This window comes from Pinus tabuliformis, chromosome Q (assembly GCF_031772625.1).
Source record: "Pinus tabuliformis cultivar Carrire ecotype Pingquan chromosome Q, CPIR1, whole genome shotgun sequence".
Lineage (NCBI taxonomy): Eukaryota > Viridiplantae > Streptophyta > Pinopsida > Pinales > Pinaceae > Pinus > Pinus tabuliformis.
This window is the reverse complement of record NC_142296.1, coordinates 1352360867-1352373602: the sequence shown is the minus strand read 5'-3', so window position 1 is coordinate 1352373602 and position 12736 is coordinate 1352360867. Positions and strand designations below refer to the sequence as shown.

General features: G+C 37.9%; 1 protein-coding gene across 2 annotated transcripts in view; it reads left to right on the top strand.

Moving 5' to 3' along the window:
• The window catches only part of ARP (apurinic endonuclease-redox protein), a 197351-nt gene that overhangs the window by 122605 nt on the left and 62010 nt on the right, over nt 1-12736 (top strand). For both annotated transcript variants that reach the window (XM_089386334.1, XM_089386335.1), the window contains exons 7-10: nt 9797-9934; nt 10112-10159; nt 11181-11261; nt 11781-11940. In XM_089386334.1, the coding sequence (XP_089242460.1) occupies nt 9797-9934; nt 10112-10159; nt 11181-11261; nt 11781-11940 (427 nt within the window). The remainder of the gene's footprint in view (nt 1-9796; nt 9935-10111; nt 10160-11180; nt 11262-11780; nt 11941-12736) is intronic.

Sequence of the window (12736 nt, the reverse complement as noted above, 5' to 3'; positions counted from 1 at the left end):
TTTAGTTGCTGATCTGTAATATGTTGAGCATGCACTAGTGTTTATTTTCAGTATTTACTTTGTAAATAACTTGTTGAAAAAAAATAACAAGTAGGTAGGAATAAATCAGAAAAAGTGCATGAAGGGTTTCTAAACTAAGTAAATTTAGAACCTTCAACAAAAATCAGCTAGATCTATGCTCAAGAAACAATGCTCACTTCACCAAATGACTAGTGAATTTATACGATGAATTTCTTAGAGCATTTAGGAATTTATGTGTGATTTTTTATGCCAACTAAATATGTTTTTACCACTGTTATGATTGTATTCAGAGAGCTGTAACAAACAATGAGGAAAATGGAGGGTTTAGAGATCAAACCTTAGGCCCAAGGCCTTGAAGATTGCTTGCCCAAGTTGCCAAGATTTTTCCAATGGATTTGGCACCTAAAAACATAAAACTTGAGCCAATTTCTTCTGCAAAACCCACCTATATTCAGTCCAAAAATCCAAGTGACCAAGCAGGGATGAAGGAGAGGCAAACTAGGGCTAGGAAGAAGGCCACAAGAGAAGGGAAAAGGCCAAAATAGGCCTGTGGCTTGGGCAAAGAGGCCTAATAGGCCTCATGACAAGCCTAAGAAGGGTGCCGTTGGGCAAGAGAGGGGTTGCGACCTAGGGTTTTGAGGCCCTAAGGCCTGCAACACCCTAAAGCGAGCCTCTAAGGGGCCATCGCAAACCCAAAGAGGCTGCGACCTTAGGAGTAGAGGGCACCGAGGGCAGAGGAGGGGCTGAGAGGAGTTGTGGAGGAGGGATAGAGGAGAACAAAGGGGAAGAGACTGAGGAGAAGGGAGAGAAAGGAGTACGGGAGAAGGAGGCTAGCAGAGGAGGGATAAGGGGCCAAAAGGGAAAGTGAGGCCCTCTAGAGCCTGCAACAAGACCTAGAGGGGAGGTTGAGAGCCCTAGGGCTTACGACCAGCCTTAGGAAAGTTAAGAAGGGTGATGCAGAGGCTTAAGAGGCTAACGCTGAGGGCTTGGAGGAAAATTCTAGGCCTAAGAGTCCTAAAAGCTTGAAACCCCTGGTCCAAAATATTATTTTTCTTCAGCTCTTCAATTTCCTGCAAATACTTAAGTAGCTGGCCCTGTAAAAGGTTTTAGAGGCTAGATGTTACCCTCAAGGGTCTAGATTTAGCTCTAATCCACGTTGATCTCACTTGCACAAATGAATTTACAATAACCCAAAATCCCAATATATACAAAAAATTTAAAAATCTCAAAACCCTAGAAAACCCTAGCTGCAAAACAAGGGTTAGAAAAATAAAATATTTTTACAATATATATTTACAAAATATACAAGTGTACAATGCTTGGAGAATTTTTGAGAAATAAATTTTTGAAATTTTTGATGATGGCCAGATGTATTTCGAAAGATAAATACCAAACCATAACCTTGGAGAATTTAGAAAACCATAAAAAAATATTCAGGATCCAAATAGAGTCAACTTGTGCCCACAGTTTGTGAACTTGGAGCCCAAGGGATGAGGAACTTGCAAACTGTTAAAACTGGCAACTAGGGCCAAACTCCATGTGGGTCTTCTTATTTATGGCAACTGATATTTTTCTTGGATTCCTCTTGTCGAGAGGTGTAGGATTGATCTAAAGATCATCTGATTTCGACATGTATTCATGGAGATATGAATTTATTTGTGTTATGGGACAATTTGTTAAGGTCGACCAACAACCAAATTGCCCCCACTTATCCTCCACGTTTTAGTATAAATAGAAGAGGACTTTAAGTCATTTGTCATACACACTCTTGTGATCTCTGTTCATTATGTTTTGGGTTTGATGAAGATGAGATCTAGAGGGAGTGCCCTAGGATATACGCTAGCCTAATGATGCCCTAATGCTGCCCTAAGGAAGATCAAATCACAGCCATGGAAGGAGATACCCTATAACGCTGTCAAGAAGGTGAAGGATGATTCCATTACGCAGCAAGGAGAGGCCTATATGCTAAGCAACCTAACGCTATCCTGAAGGGGTCATAACCGCAGAGAAAGAAGACTCCTAGGCCGCAGTCAATGAGGGCTTCATAGGCACCAAAAGGAGGCATGTATTCGCTGTAAAGAGAAGGGCTTGACAAGCTCTAACCGTAGTCCAATCAAGTGTCACAAGTTGGTGCCCTAGACGCTATCAAGGAAGAGATGAACACGTAGTCAAGGAAGAGAGTTATATGCTGTCCAAGGAAGGGATCTAATCCACAGTATAAATGTAGTCAAGAGGCACTAATATGCAACTCAATCTAGGAGCCCTAATCTGTAGTTTGATGAGGCTCCTATCTGCCCTAGCCGCAGTCCAAGAAGGAGGTTCAAGCCCCTGCTAACAAGGTTCCTAGCAACTGTCAAATTGTACATTAAATCGCTGTCCAAACATGAGTTCAAGATGCATTCAGGTATGCCCTCATCCACTGTCAAAGGAGGGTTAGTCTTGCCCTTGTCACAGTCCTAAAGGAGGACATCCTGACTGGAACACATTTAGGAGGAAAGCCTTAATTGAAGGAACCCTTTTCTATGTATGAAAGGACCCTTAGTCACAGAAAGGAAAGTGGATCTAAAACTGCAGCAAGGGTAATTGTATTACATCATGATGTTGTAGGTGGCAGCATATTTGTTTTTACATGATTTGTTCCTAGGACTGTTTACTTGGTTGGTGAATGATAGTGCTGACAACAAAGTCAAGTATAGCAAACAACGTTGTATCTAAATTATGTCTGGGTATGTATAAAGGATTCATGAGATTTGTTGGAAGAATCTCTTGCTACAGTTAGCTGCTTTGCTGGGCTGCAAGCCATAGCAAGCTGCTAAGCCTATTCCATGACAGAGTTACAGTATTGCAGTATGCAGCATATAGGTGACAATGATGATGGGTGCAACATGGTGCAACACAATGATGATTAGTGTAGCATTGGTGTAGCATGATGATGAGGTGCAACTCAATGATGGGTATAGCATGGTGATGGAATCACTTGAGTACAGATCTGCTACCTCATGTGTCATCTTCTTAAAGAAGATCTTTGCTCTTATTTTGTCAAGTCAAAATGTTGACTTCTGATGTATATGTACTCTTTCTCTTTCTGCTGAACTATTGAAGAACATAGGAAGAATTGATCAAGGGTTTCCCCACATTGGGGTTTGTCCCTGGCTGGCGCCACATCTTGTGTCCTCTTGTCTTGGTATGTCTTCTGCGATCTATGTTTATGGTCTATCTGCATTTTACTATCATGCTAAATGTGATTGCTAATCTGGAATTGATTTTGAGCTAATATGGAAAATTGAAATAAATTTGCTCTAAGCATAGAACATACCTAAAATTAACACAAACATTATATAATTTCTCAAGAATAAACCGTTAGAACAACATTGAATCAGATCACCTAAGATAAGCCCAAAACTTATCAATAGAATGTTCCTATCATTTACAATAAAATAACGATTCAACAAAATATAAAGCACAATATAGGAATGCCCGTGCCCAACACACACCACAAATCAGTAGAATTAAGACACCATGAACTGCACCCCAAAGTCTTTTATTATGATTATTCAAAACATTCCCAGCGGGACAATAGCCTTACATCAGATTTACAGAGTTACATTAGCCAAACATCAGATGACTTGAGACACAAATGACCTCTAATTTATAGATAAATCCTCCAAGTGGAAAATAATGGCTAGTTGGCTTGATCGTCGTCAAAATAATCTCAGCTGTTGATAAATATTTGACGATCTTTTAATCTCTGTCATTGAAATAATTATTTTTGAGGAATTTTCGAATTTCTCATTAAAATGGTTTTTTATGAGCGCAAAAATAATTAATTTGAGCTAATTTCCTAAAAAAATTGACTTTGACTTGACCACCAAGGCCCAAGGGGACAATTTTTCTTGAAATTTCCAATATTCCCTTGGTGGGGGACGTCCAAAAATTAATTTCTTTAAGAGCCACAATTTTTTCCACTTGGAGAATTTAATTGCTCTAGAATTTTAATTTTTTGACTCAAATTAATTAAATTCTGGTTTAGGATTAATTTGATTTTGCTAGAAAAATTAATTAATCGACACTTGAGGGGATTAATTATTTTTCCACCCTCAAATATTTTAGCCACAGTGTCTAAGTATGAGGGACCATGCACTAAAATACTTTTTTACATAAGATTTTACATAATTCAACCCTGAAAAGGGGGGATACCTGTTCGTTATAGACCCTCAAATAATTTACCCAATTTTGCGGCACAATATGATCTAGTAGACCAAGTGATTTGTAAGAAAATAATTTAGCCAGTTAGTTTAAATTATTCCCAAATCACTTTTACAGAAGACTTGTCTAAAACACTAGGACTCACCTAAGACTTTGACGATAAATTCCACCCTAGCTTTGGGGTGAGGTTGGAGGGAAAAACTCGTACAATTATCCATGTTTAGAAACACAAATAAATCAGTGAGACGAAAAACCTCCTAGGATGAAATTTGCTGCCAAAATAATAGGCTTACCTAGGTTTTACATACATACACGGTCTTACTAGGATCATTTACATTACAATTTGTAGAATGGGTTTACAATGGCTCAAAATGCTGATGGTTGATGATCTTGATCCTTTGAAAAATTTGGTACAACTGCTTCCTTGGAACTTTGAGAAAATGTGTGCAACATCTGGCTCCAAATGGGGACACATTGCTTCCATGAAGTAGCGTGAGAATCCCAAAATCCTGCATCTAAGCAAACAAAAGTCCATAAAATAGATATCCATTCAAAATTCAAATCATCATTCATACATAGTAAATTTGCTGGAATAGAAAAAGTCTACTCTAACAAACTAAAATATATATAACTTAAATGCGTGAAATAAAACCAGCTAATGACATAAATGTAGAGGAGTAGGGTTAGAGATACTATACAAAAGATGCCTTATGGCATTAGATGTCATCGATGTGGCACAATCTTGAACATCTGCTTTGCTTACATATAGATCAATAGGTTGCTTATCAGGTGTCTCTTGTTGAAACTTTACCCTCTTTGGTTGATGAAGATTCTGATCATTGTGCTGTACATCTCTATCATACTGTATACTCCTTTTTCTGCTCGTAAGGAAGGATGGAAGATGCAATGAAGAAAAGTAATACACCAGCTGAATGAACTCTGACTCAAAATGCGGTGGATGACCTTGTGGCTTGATTTCTTCGCCATTCTCCAGCCTCTTCGGAACCTTGACATGATATATTCTTTCAACTTCCCTGTATAATCCGACCATACCACCTGCTGCATTGGGAATAGTGGCATAAGATAAGTCCATCTGAATAGAACTACCTAAGTCAGCTGCAAATTTCTTGGACACGAGCATTCCCAAAATTTGCTCTTGAGATGGCTTTTCACCATACATCTGCGTAATAGGATCTTTTCATTACCGAAGTTATTGATGGTGAATGATGAAGGAATCATATTGCACAACGACTTTTCCTAGATGAATCCTGACCAACATTATTTATTTGTTCATTTGCTGCTTCATCAAAGATTTTTTTAGCTAAGGCACATGCACTTTTGTCGTGGAAGCTTTCACAAGGTCTGTAGAAAGGGATAGGCTCATCAACAATATTAGCAGATTCAAGTGAAGTAGGAGGCCTTTAATCATTTGGAGGATTCCTCCTTGGCCATGGATTACTGTTTCCCTTGTTATTATTGTTATTTTTGGGTTGCATATTCTGCATTTAACTTCTTTCCATCTGAATTAGCTTATTCTGCATATCACTTATTGTCCTAGCATGCTCAATTTTCATTTCCTTAATTATTCAAGTTAATTCTTTAACTGAGTCTTGCTCTTCTTCCTTAATTTCTTTCCCTTTAGACTTGACTGTACCTCTTTCAAAACTTGGGATCTCTGACTTACCTGAAGCTTAACTATCCTTCTCTAATTCTTCAACCATACTCTGGGCAACGACTAAAGTAACAGGCTTGACATGTCTAATCTCATATTGAGTATCACCATTGAAAGCTTCAAGATACTGCTCTAGCACTGTTTTGTCAAGAGGCTTGTAGTCTTGAGTCATATCCTTTAGAAGACCATTAAATCTTTGATTAAAATCTTCAACTATTTAATTTTCCCTCTTCTTAATAGTATTAAGCTCTTTGACCAAGTACTTTCCTTCTCTTTTATCCCCAAATTTATCTTTAAATGCATCAATGAGGGCTCTTAAAGAGTCAAAGGCATTATCTGCTTTGTCATGAAACCAATCAAGTGCATTATCTTCCAATGACAAAACAAACAATCTCATTCTAACATCCTCATTGGTGTAAGCAACTGCATGAGCATATCTCTGAACAAAAGTGTTGAACCCCTTTATATGAGCTTCGACATTGATGGCGTTATTTCCCTGAAAGATCAAAAGCTTGTTCATGGTAGAGTCATATGGTAGATCATGTGGATATCCCTGGATGTTGGTGAAGTTGCAAGGCCTGTAATAATCAACCATGAAGTCTTGATTGGGAGGATTAACGAAAAGCAAATGGAGGTCAGAGAGGGCTTCCTGTCCAAGAAATAATAAATGCTCTTTAGAATGTAGTTTGTTTAACCGAGCTCCTAGAACCTTCTTAGGATTGGGAGCAGGGTTAACTAAGCTACTAGGATTCCTTCTAGAGTAAGCTCTTGTGAATGGATGAATAAGTGGAGTCACCACCCAAACAGGAAACCAACCTAAATGCCCAGGTGCTAAAGGTGTGGATAAACAAGATGGAAGGATTAGTGAGAGGAAAAAAGATAAGGTGATGAAAAGATGAGAAATGATGAAATACAGGAGCCAGAAAATGTTGTGGCGTTGTTGGCTAAGAGGAATGGATTAGAAGATTATGAAGATTAGGAAGAATGTCGTTAAAACGTCGAGAACAAGATAAAACTATCCCCAACAATGGCGCTAAAAAATGTTGTTGCGTTGCCGGCTCAAATGCAAAGATAAAAGATGCAAGATAGAAATGGAAGAAATGTCGAGAAACTGACAACGAGAAACTTGTCCCTGACAACGACGCCAAATTTTTTGTTGCTTAGATTGTATAGGCACTGCGACAATGACTCAGGTCGGGGGCTGCCACACTGATCCCAGACCTCTTTGTTCTAGCTGTCTCCCAATATCAGGCTATGGGGGGTAGTCCCTCTATGGAAATGTGAAGACGAAGGACAAGTTGGCAACCAACGAGTTCGGGAGACATGATTGAGTGGCCTAGCTACTTGGTTAATTTTAGCAAGATTTAAGGATTAGATTGAATTCAAATGTGAGACCAGTGCCTTATGGAGTCAACTTATTGCTTATTATCAATTAAATACCAAGTAACCGGATGGACAATCGCTGCTTAGATGCTTCACTAACCTATATGCTATGCAAATCCTAAGACTTAGGTGTGATGCAAGAATCTTGGTTACTTTTAGTTATATGCCTATTCTAAGTATGCCTTTTGTCTTAATTGTTTTGGAACCAATCTTTAGAGTAGGTTGTGGGTTGGAAGCCAATTAGAAGCAAGCAAAGGCTTGATTAACGATACCTCCTCGTGTTCCAACCACCCGATGCCTCCGGCGTTGCAGGGATTGTGGCTTTGACGACTGCAAGGTCACCATGCTAACCACCAAGGTCACCTTTTGTTTACATGCCAAAGGTCAATTGAAAGAAAACTTAATTGTGCAACTAAGCATTTAAAAATTTATCATTCCTATCCCAATGCATATACTTAACCAATTAAAGGGCATAACGAAGAAGCAGGATGAATAGAGAAGGAACCAATGGAAAGCACCAAGGTAATTGAACTGAAAGCGTGAGGGGAAAAATGAAAATGCTTTGTGATCATGGAATATACTAAAAGAATAGGGGGGCCAATACTTCTGTATAGACTTGTTAAGGGCTTAAGACATGGCGTGCCCAATTCCCAGACCTTTGTTGTCCTGGATCTGTCCTTGAAGTCTCTTCATTGTTTACATGTCCCCATTGATCTAATTGAGTTTAGCCCAAGTATTTATTGATTTGGCTTATCTCTGGCTGCTCATTTCTGAAGCTGAACATATTGATCCCGATTCCCTGTCATAATCTGGCCTTATTTGCATTCATCTCCATCTTCGCTAAATTTTTTTCCCGATTCCAGTAAGTTATCTTGCAAGTTGCTCAATGCTCTAGCTGTCAGGATTATGTCATCTGTGTGCAACATAATTATTATTATTATTGTTCCTGCTATGTTTGATCTTCTCCTCTTCTTGTTTATCTGTTCTTCTACCTTTTCATCTAGAGACCGCTCTTGCATCTGCACCTATGCAGCCTGACTATGAGTATGCACTTGCATCTGCACACACACCTTGGCTACTTGTAACACAGCCTGCACACCTCCACGTAGCTTGCGTCAAAAACAGGTGCAGTCGTTGCCATGCCTGCACACACACGTCCTATCTATTCATCTCCATCTCCGCTAAATTTTTTTCCCGATTCCAGTAAGTTATCTTGCAAGTTGCTCAATGCTCTAGCTGTCAGGGTTATGTCATCTGTGTGCAACATAATTATTATTATTGTTGTTCCTGCTATGTTTGATCTTCTCCTCTTCTTGTTTATCTGTTCTTCTACCTCTTCATCTAGAGACCGCTCTTGCATCTGCACCTATGCAGCCTGACTATGAGTATGCACTTGCATCTGCACACACACCCTGGGTACTTGTAACACAGCCTGCACACCTCCACGTAGCTTGCGTCGAAAACAGGTGCAGTCGTTGCCATGCCACACATGTCCTATCTAGTTAGGTTAACATCATTTTTACCTTTTCATCCATGGAGATACCCACATAGCATTCAGATCCCTGGTTGCCTCTCAAAGCTCCATTGAAATTGAGAGTGGTTTAGGACAGCTTCAATCAGCCCTGTGTTTAAACACCGGCATCTGTCCCCTCAGCCTTTCCCTTGGTGGAAAGAAATTCAAATGCTTGGCTTTGTCAAACAGGAAACTGTTTACCTGGAAAAAAAATAGGAAAGTTCTATAAATATATGCAGTAAACCGTTAGTTTTTATAATTGAAATTTAAGTTCCAGTTGTTTAAAACTTTTTTAGAAACCAAAAGGTCATAACAAACCTGCTTATAATGCATGAAACACATGGCTTATATTCTTGGGAAATGTGGAAAAAGTTAAATTCATGTCTGGTTTCCTTGAAATGGGCCATGCTTTGTCAACCCAAAAACAAAAGAGGAAAGTGTAATTATGAGGCATGCTTAAGATTTTAGACCCCCAGGTTGATTTCACATCCGTGGTGGCTGAGGTTCTTTGTTAGTCATAATAGAACTATTCTTTCAGCTCAGTTTCATAGTTTGCAGAGTTCAATTGAAATTTCCAATAATCCTCCTCTCAAGCAACTTGACAACTCTTCAATCTGGTAGTCAAGAGGGTTTTCTTTCATGGATGAGTACATAGTGCTGGCAGATTTCTTTCTAAAATATCAATTAAGCGTATGATATATTATCTGTGTCCATAGCCTTCGCTACTCCATTGTCTATTGTTCAAACACTTTTCCAAAAATATTGGGTTGAGTTGCTTAATGAGGAGCTTCATTGATAGGCTGACCTGTGTAGTCTGCTAGCTTTGTGTTCTGTAGATGTTTGGATTTTCACTGTTATATATGAACAATAATTTTGTGTTTTTTAGAGAATGCTCAAGATTTCCTTATTATCTTCATAAATAATATCAACTCAAATAAAATATATTCCTAGCTTTGGTAGATGGATTAATGCATGAAGTTCCTTGTATGCTGTGCTAGCAGATCAAACCCGTGTCTGTAAAATTTGGACTTGGAATTCCAGACCATGACGGTGAAGGACGCCTAATTACAATAGAATTTGATACTGTCTACTTGGTAGCAGGATATGTGCCCAACTCTGGTCAAAAACTAGAAAGACTGGTTAGCTCGTTAACATTTTTAACTACTTATTTTAATGCCAGAAGGAAAATCTTTGTCAAAGGTTGATGTTCTTTAGACATGAATTATAATTTATAATCCTTTTTTGCTCAAATTTGCTCTTCCTATATAACAACGGTATAGTATCATTTGTTTTTAAAGATTTTTGTCTGTCAGCAGAGTTACAGGGTTCAGCAATGGGATCCATTTCTAAGCAGCTACCTGAAAGTAAGTACGCATGGACTTTAAGAGCTTACTAATGCAATTTAGTTCTGACACACCAAAAGTTTGCTGGATATGTATGCAGTACTATGCACATATCCTTTCCAATTGGTTGAATGCCAGTGTTCGAGTGCTCCAAAGAGGCTACATAAGCCATTTCTTGAGATAGTCTGAAATCTGGATATTTATTTTTCCTTCTGTTCCACATTTGCATTAATTATATCTGATTGATTTCCATACGCTTGTAGGTTTTTATTATGTTGATTCGTAGAAAGGATTTTGTTTTATAACGTGTTCAACAAAACATGAAACTTTTGATCATCTGAAATACACTCAAGATGGAAAATATCTATCTTTTTTAGTTCAGAGTAGCAGAATATTTGTTCTACATGGTATGGTTGGAAAAATAGCGAAGGTTGAGCTAAAATGGATGTTAAGCATTGTGTTTTCTGTTATTGACTGGTACAACTTGGTGCAATGGAAGACTCTTATGCTTAACCGGTATAGTAAAATCTTATTAAGATACAATGTAAGTTTATGCTGGGTCATAACAAATAGCATACTGCAGTTGTCAAACTTTTGCGAAAGTGGAAAATGTCTCTTGGTTTCACATGCATCGAGGCTTTTAGAATATTTTTATAGTTGTTTTAAGCTTGAGGTAGGCTACTTTGGGGAGCTTTGCAGATTTAATTTCGTGATGAAGTTCAGGGGTATAGAATTGTTTGCATTTGATTGCTGTTTATGTTTTTTTGCCTTATATTTTATGAACTGGTCTGCTTTCTTTTTTCATTCTTTTTCATCTGAATTATGGAAAGCATCTACAATGCATGTTTCATTCTTTTGTTCCTCTTTCCCTATAGTTATTTTTGGAAGAACTATATATAAGTAATTAGGTTGTTGCTCAGATATGATTTGGGACATTGATCATTCTCAATGAGAATTGTATTCCCACTGCTATTAGTTGAACTGATTGAATTTTAGGTGGAAGCAAAAGAATGGACTAAATCAACCTTACCTCTGCGTGCAGGATCTGGAAAAGAAAAAGCCAGTAGTTTTCACTGGCGACCTAAATTGTGCACATGAAGAGATAGACATCTACAATCCTGATGTAAGCCTTACTAATCTTTCTGGTTGTCAATGTATATAGTAAATTGGCTTTTTCAATCTTTCTTTCATCTTTTATGTGGTGTGTTTGGTTGGAGTAGACATATTTGAAGACTGCCATTTACTATATTTTATTTCTTGATATAATATAGTATGACACATAGTATGGAAACAAAAAATTGAAATAATTATCTCAACTTGAATTGTCTTATCTGCTCTATCAGTTTGCCATAGAGAAAAGGTCGTTATTGTCTTTCTGCTCTTTTGTTGTTGTATTTGAAGAATTCTTTTGTGTCTAGATTTAAAGTAAGGTACAACCTCAATATACCTTCTATCTAGTGAAATAAATTTGGTGAGGGGAGAATTTCTAGTTGATTCAATCTTGGAAGGATTCTAGCTATAATAAATTAGCAGAAAGAAACCATTTTGCCTCTAATTCCTATTCACAAAGAGCATGGTCTGGAATGATGTAAATGACCTTTTTCAGGTGCAATTATCTTAATTTAGGGAACATTTCATGCAGGGAAACCGCAAAAGTGCAGGATTCACAGATGAAGAAAGGATGTCCTTTGAAGATAACTTTTTGAATAGAGGTTTTGTGGACTCTTTTAGACAGCAACATCCAAAAGCTGTTGGCTATACTTACTGGGGCTACAGACAAGGAGCAAGACCTGGGAATAAAGGTAAGTTTAATGATATTTATGAATTCTTCAGTCTCTGTTCTAGGAAACACATAGAAGTTAACTAGATTGATGTATGGTATTGATGGTAGAAAGAATATTCAGTTATCCATTTTTCAGTCCAGTGGTTGCTTTAGAAGTTTAGATAATGTTACCTCCTGGATCTGCACACAAGATAAGTTCAATTTTCTATCTTCTAGTTACAAGCCTTAGGGCAATTCTTGGAAGTTCTATCCACTGTCAGCTAAGTAGAACCTTCCTTCAGTTTAGGCCGGCTCTCCACCAATACAAGGGAGTTTCCCTAGATCAAATCATTACCCTGTCTATTTGCACAGATCTGAAAATCAGATTACTGATTTGTGTGTTTAATGATCTTTAGGGTGACGAGAAGTAAGACAGAACGCCTTGTCCTTTGGGAAAATTGAGTTAAAATATTACTTGCTGATTTGTGATATGAAGGAGAAATCAGCAAGGTATGTTATACATGTGTCATGAACGTTACCAATTAACTCAACCCAAAGAACTCTATGATAAAAGCATTAAAATGCTCTGGCTCAAAACCAACCAGCATATGATGCAATCAACAAAGTAAAGAGATAAGAAACAACTATCAAATACAAGTAAACAACCGCTTTATTCTTCGTCGACAAACATTTATTACATCAAAGAACAAGGAAGGCATGAATACATCTCCAGAACATCCTTTCTAGCATCTAAAACAGTTCACAAGAAGTATGTAAGAGATCTGATGATAGAGATATATACCAACAGAAGTTGATATGGAAGCCCTAGATCAATA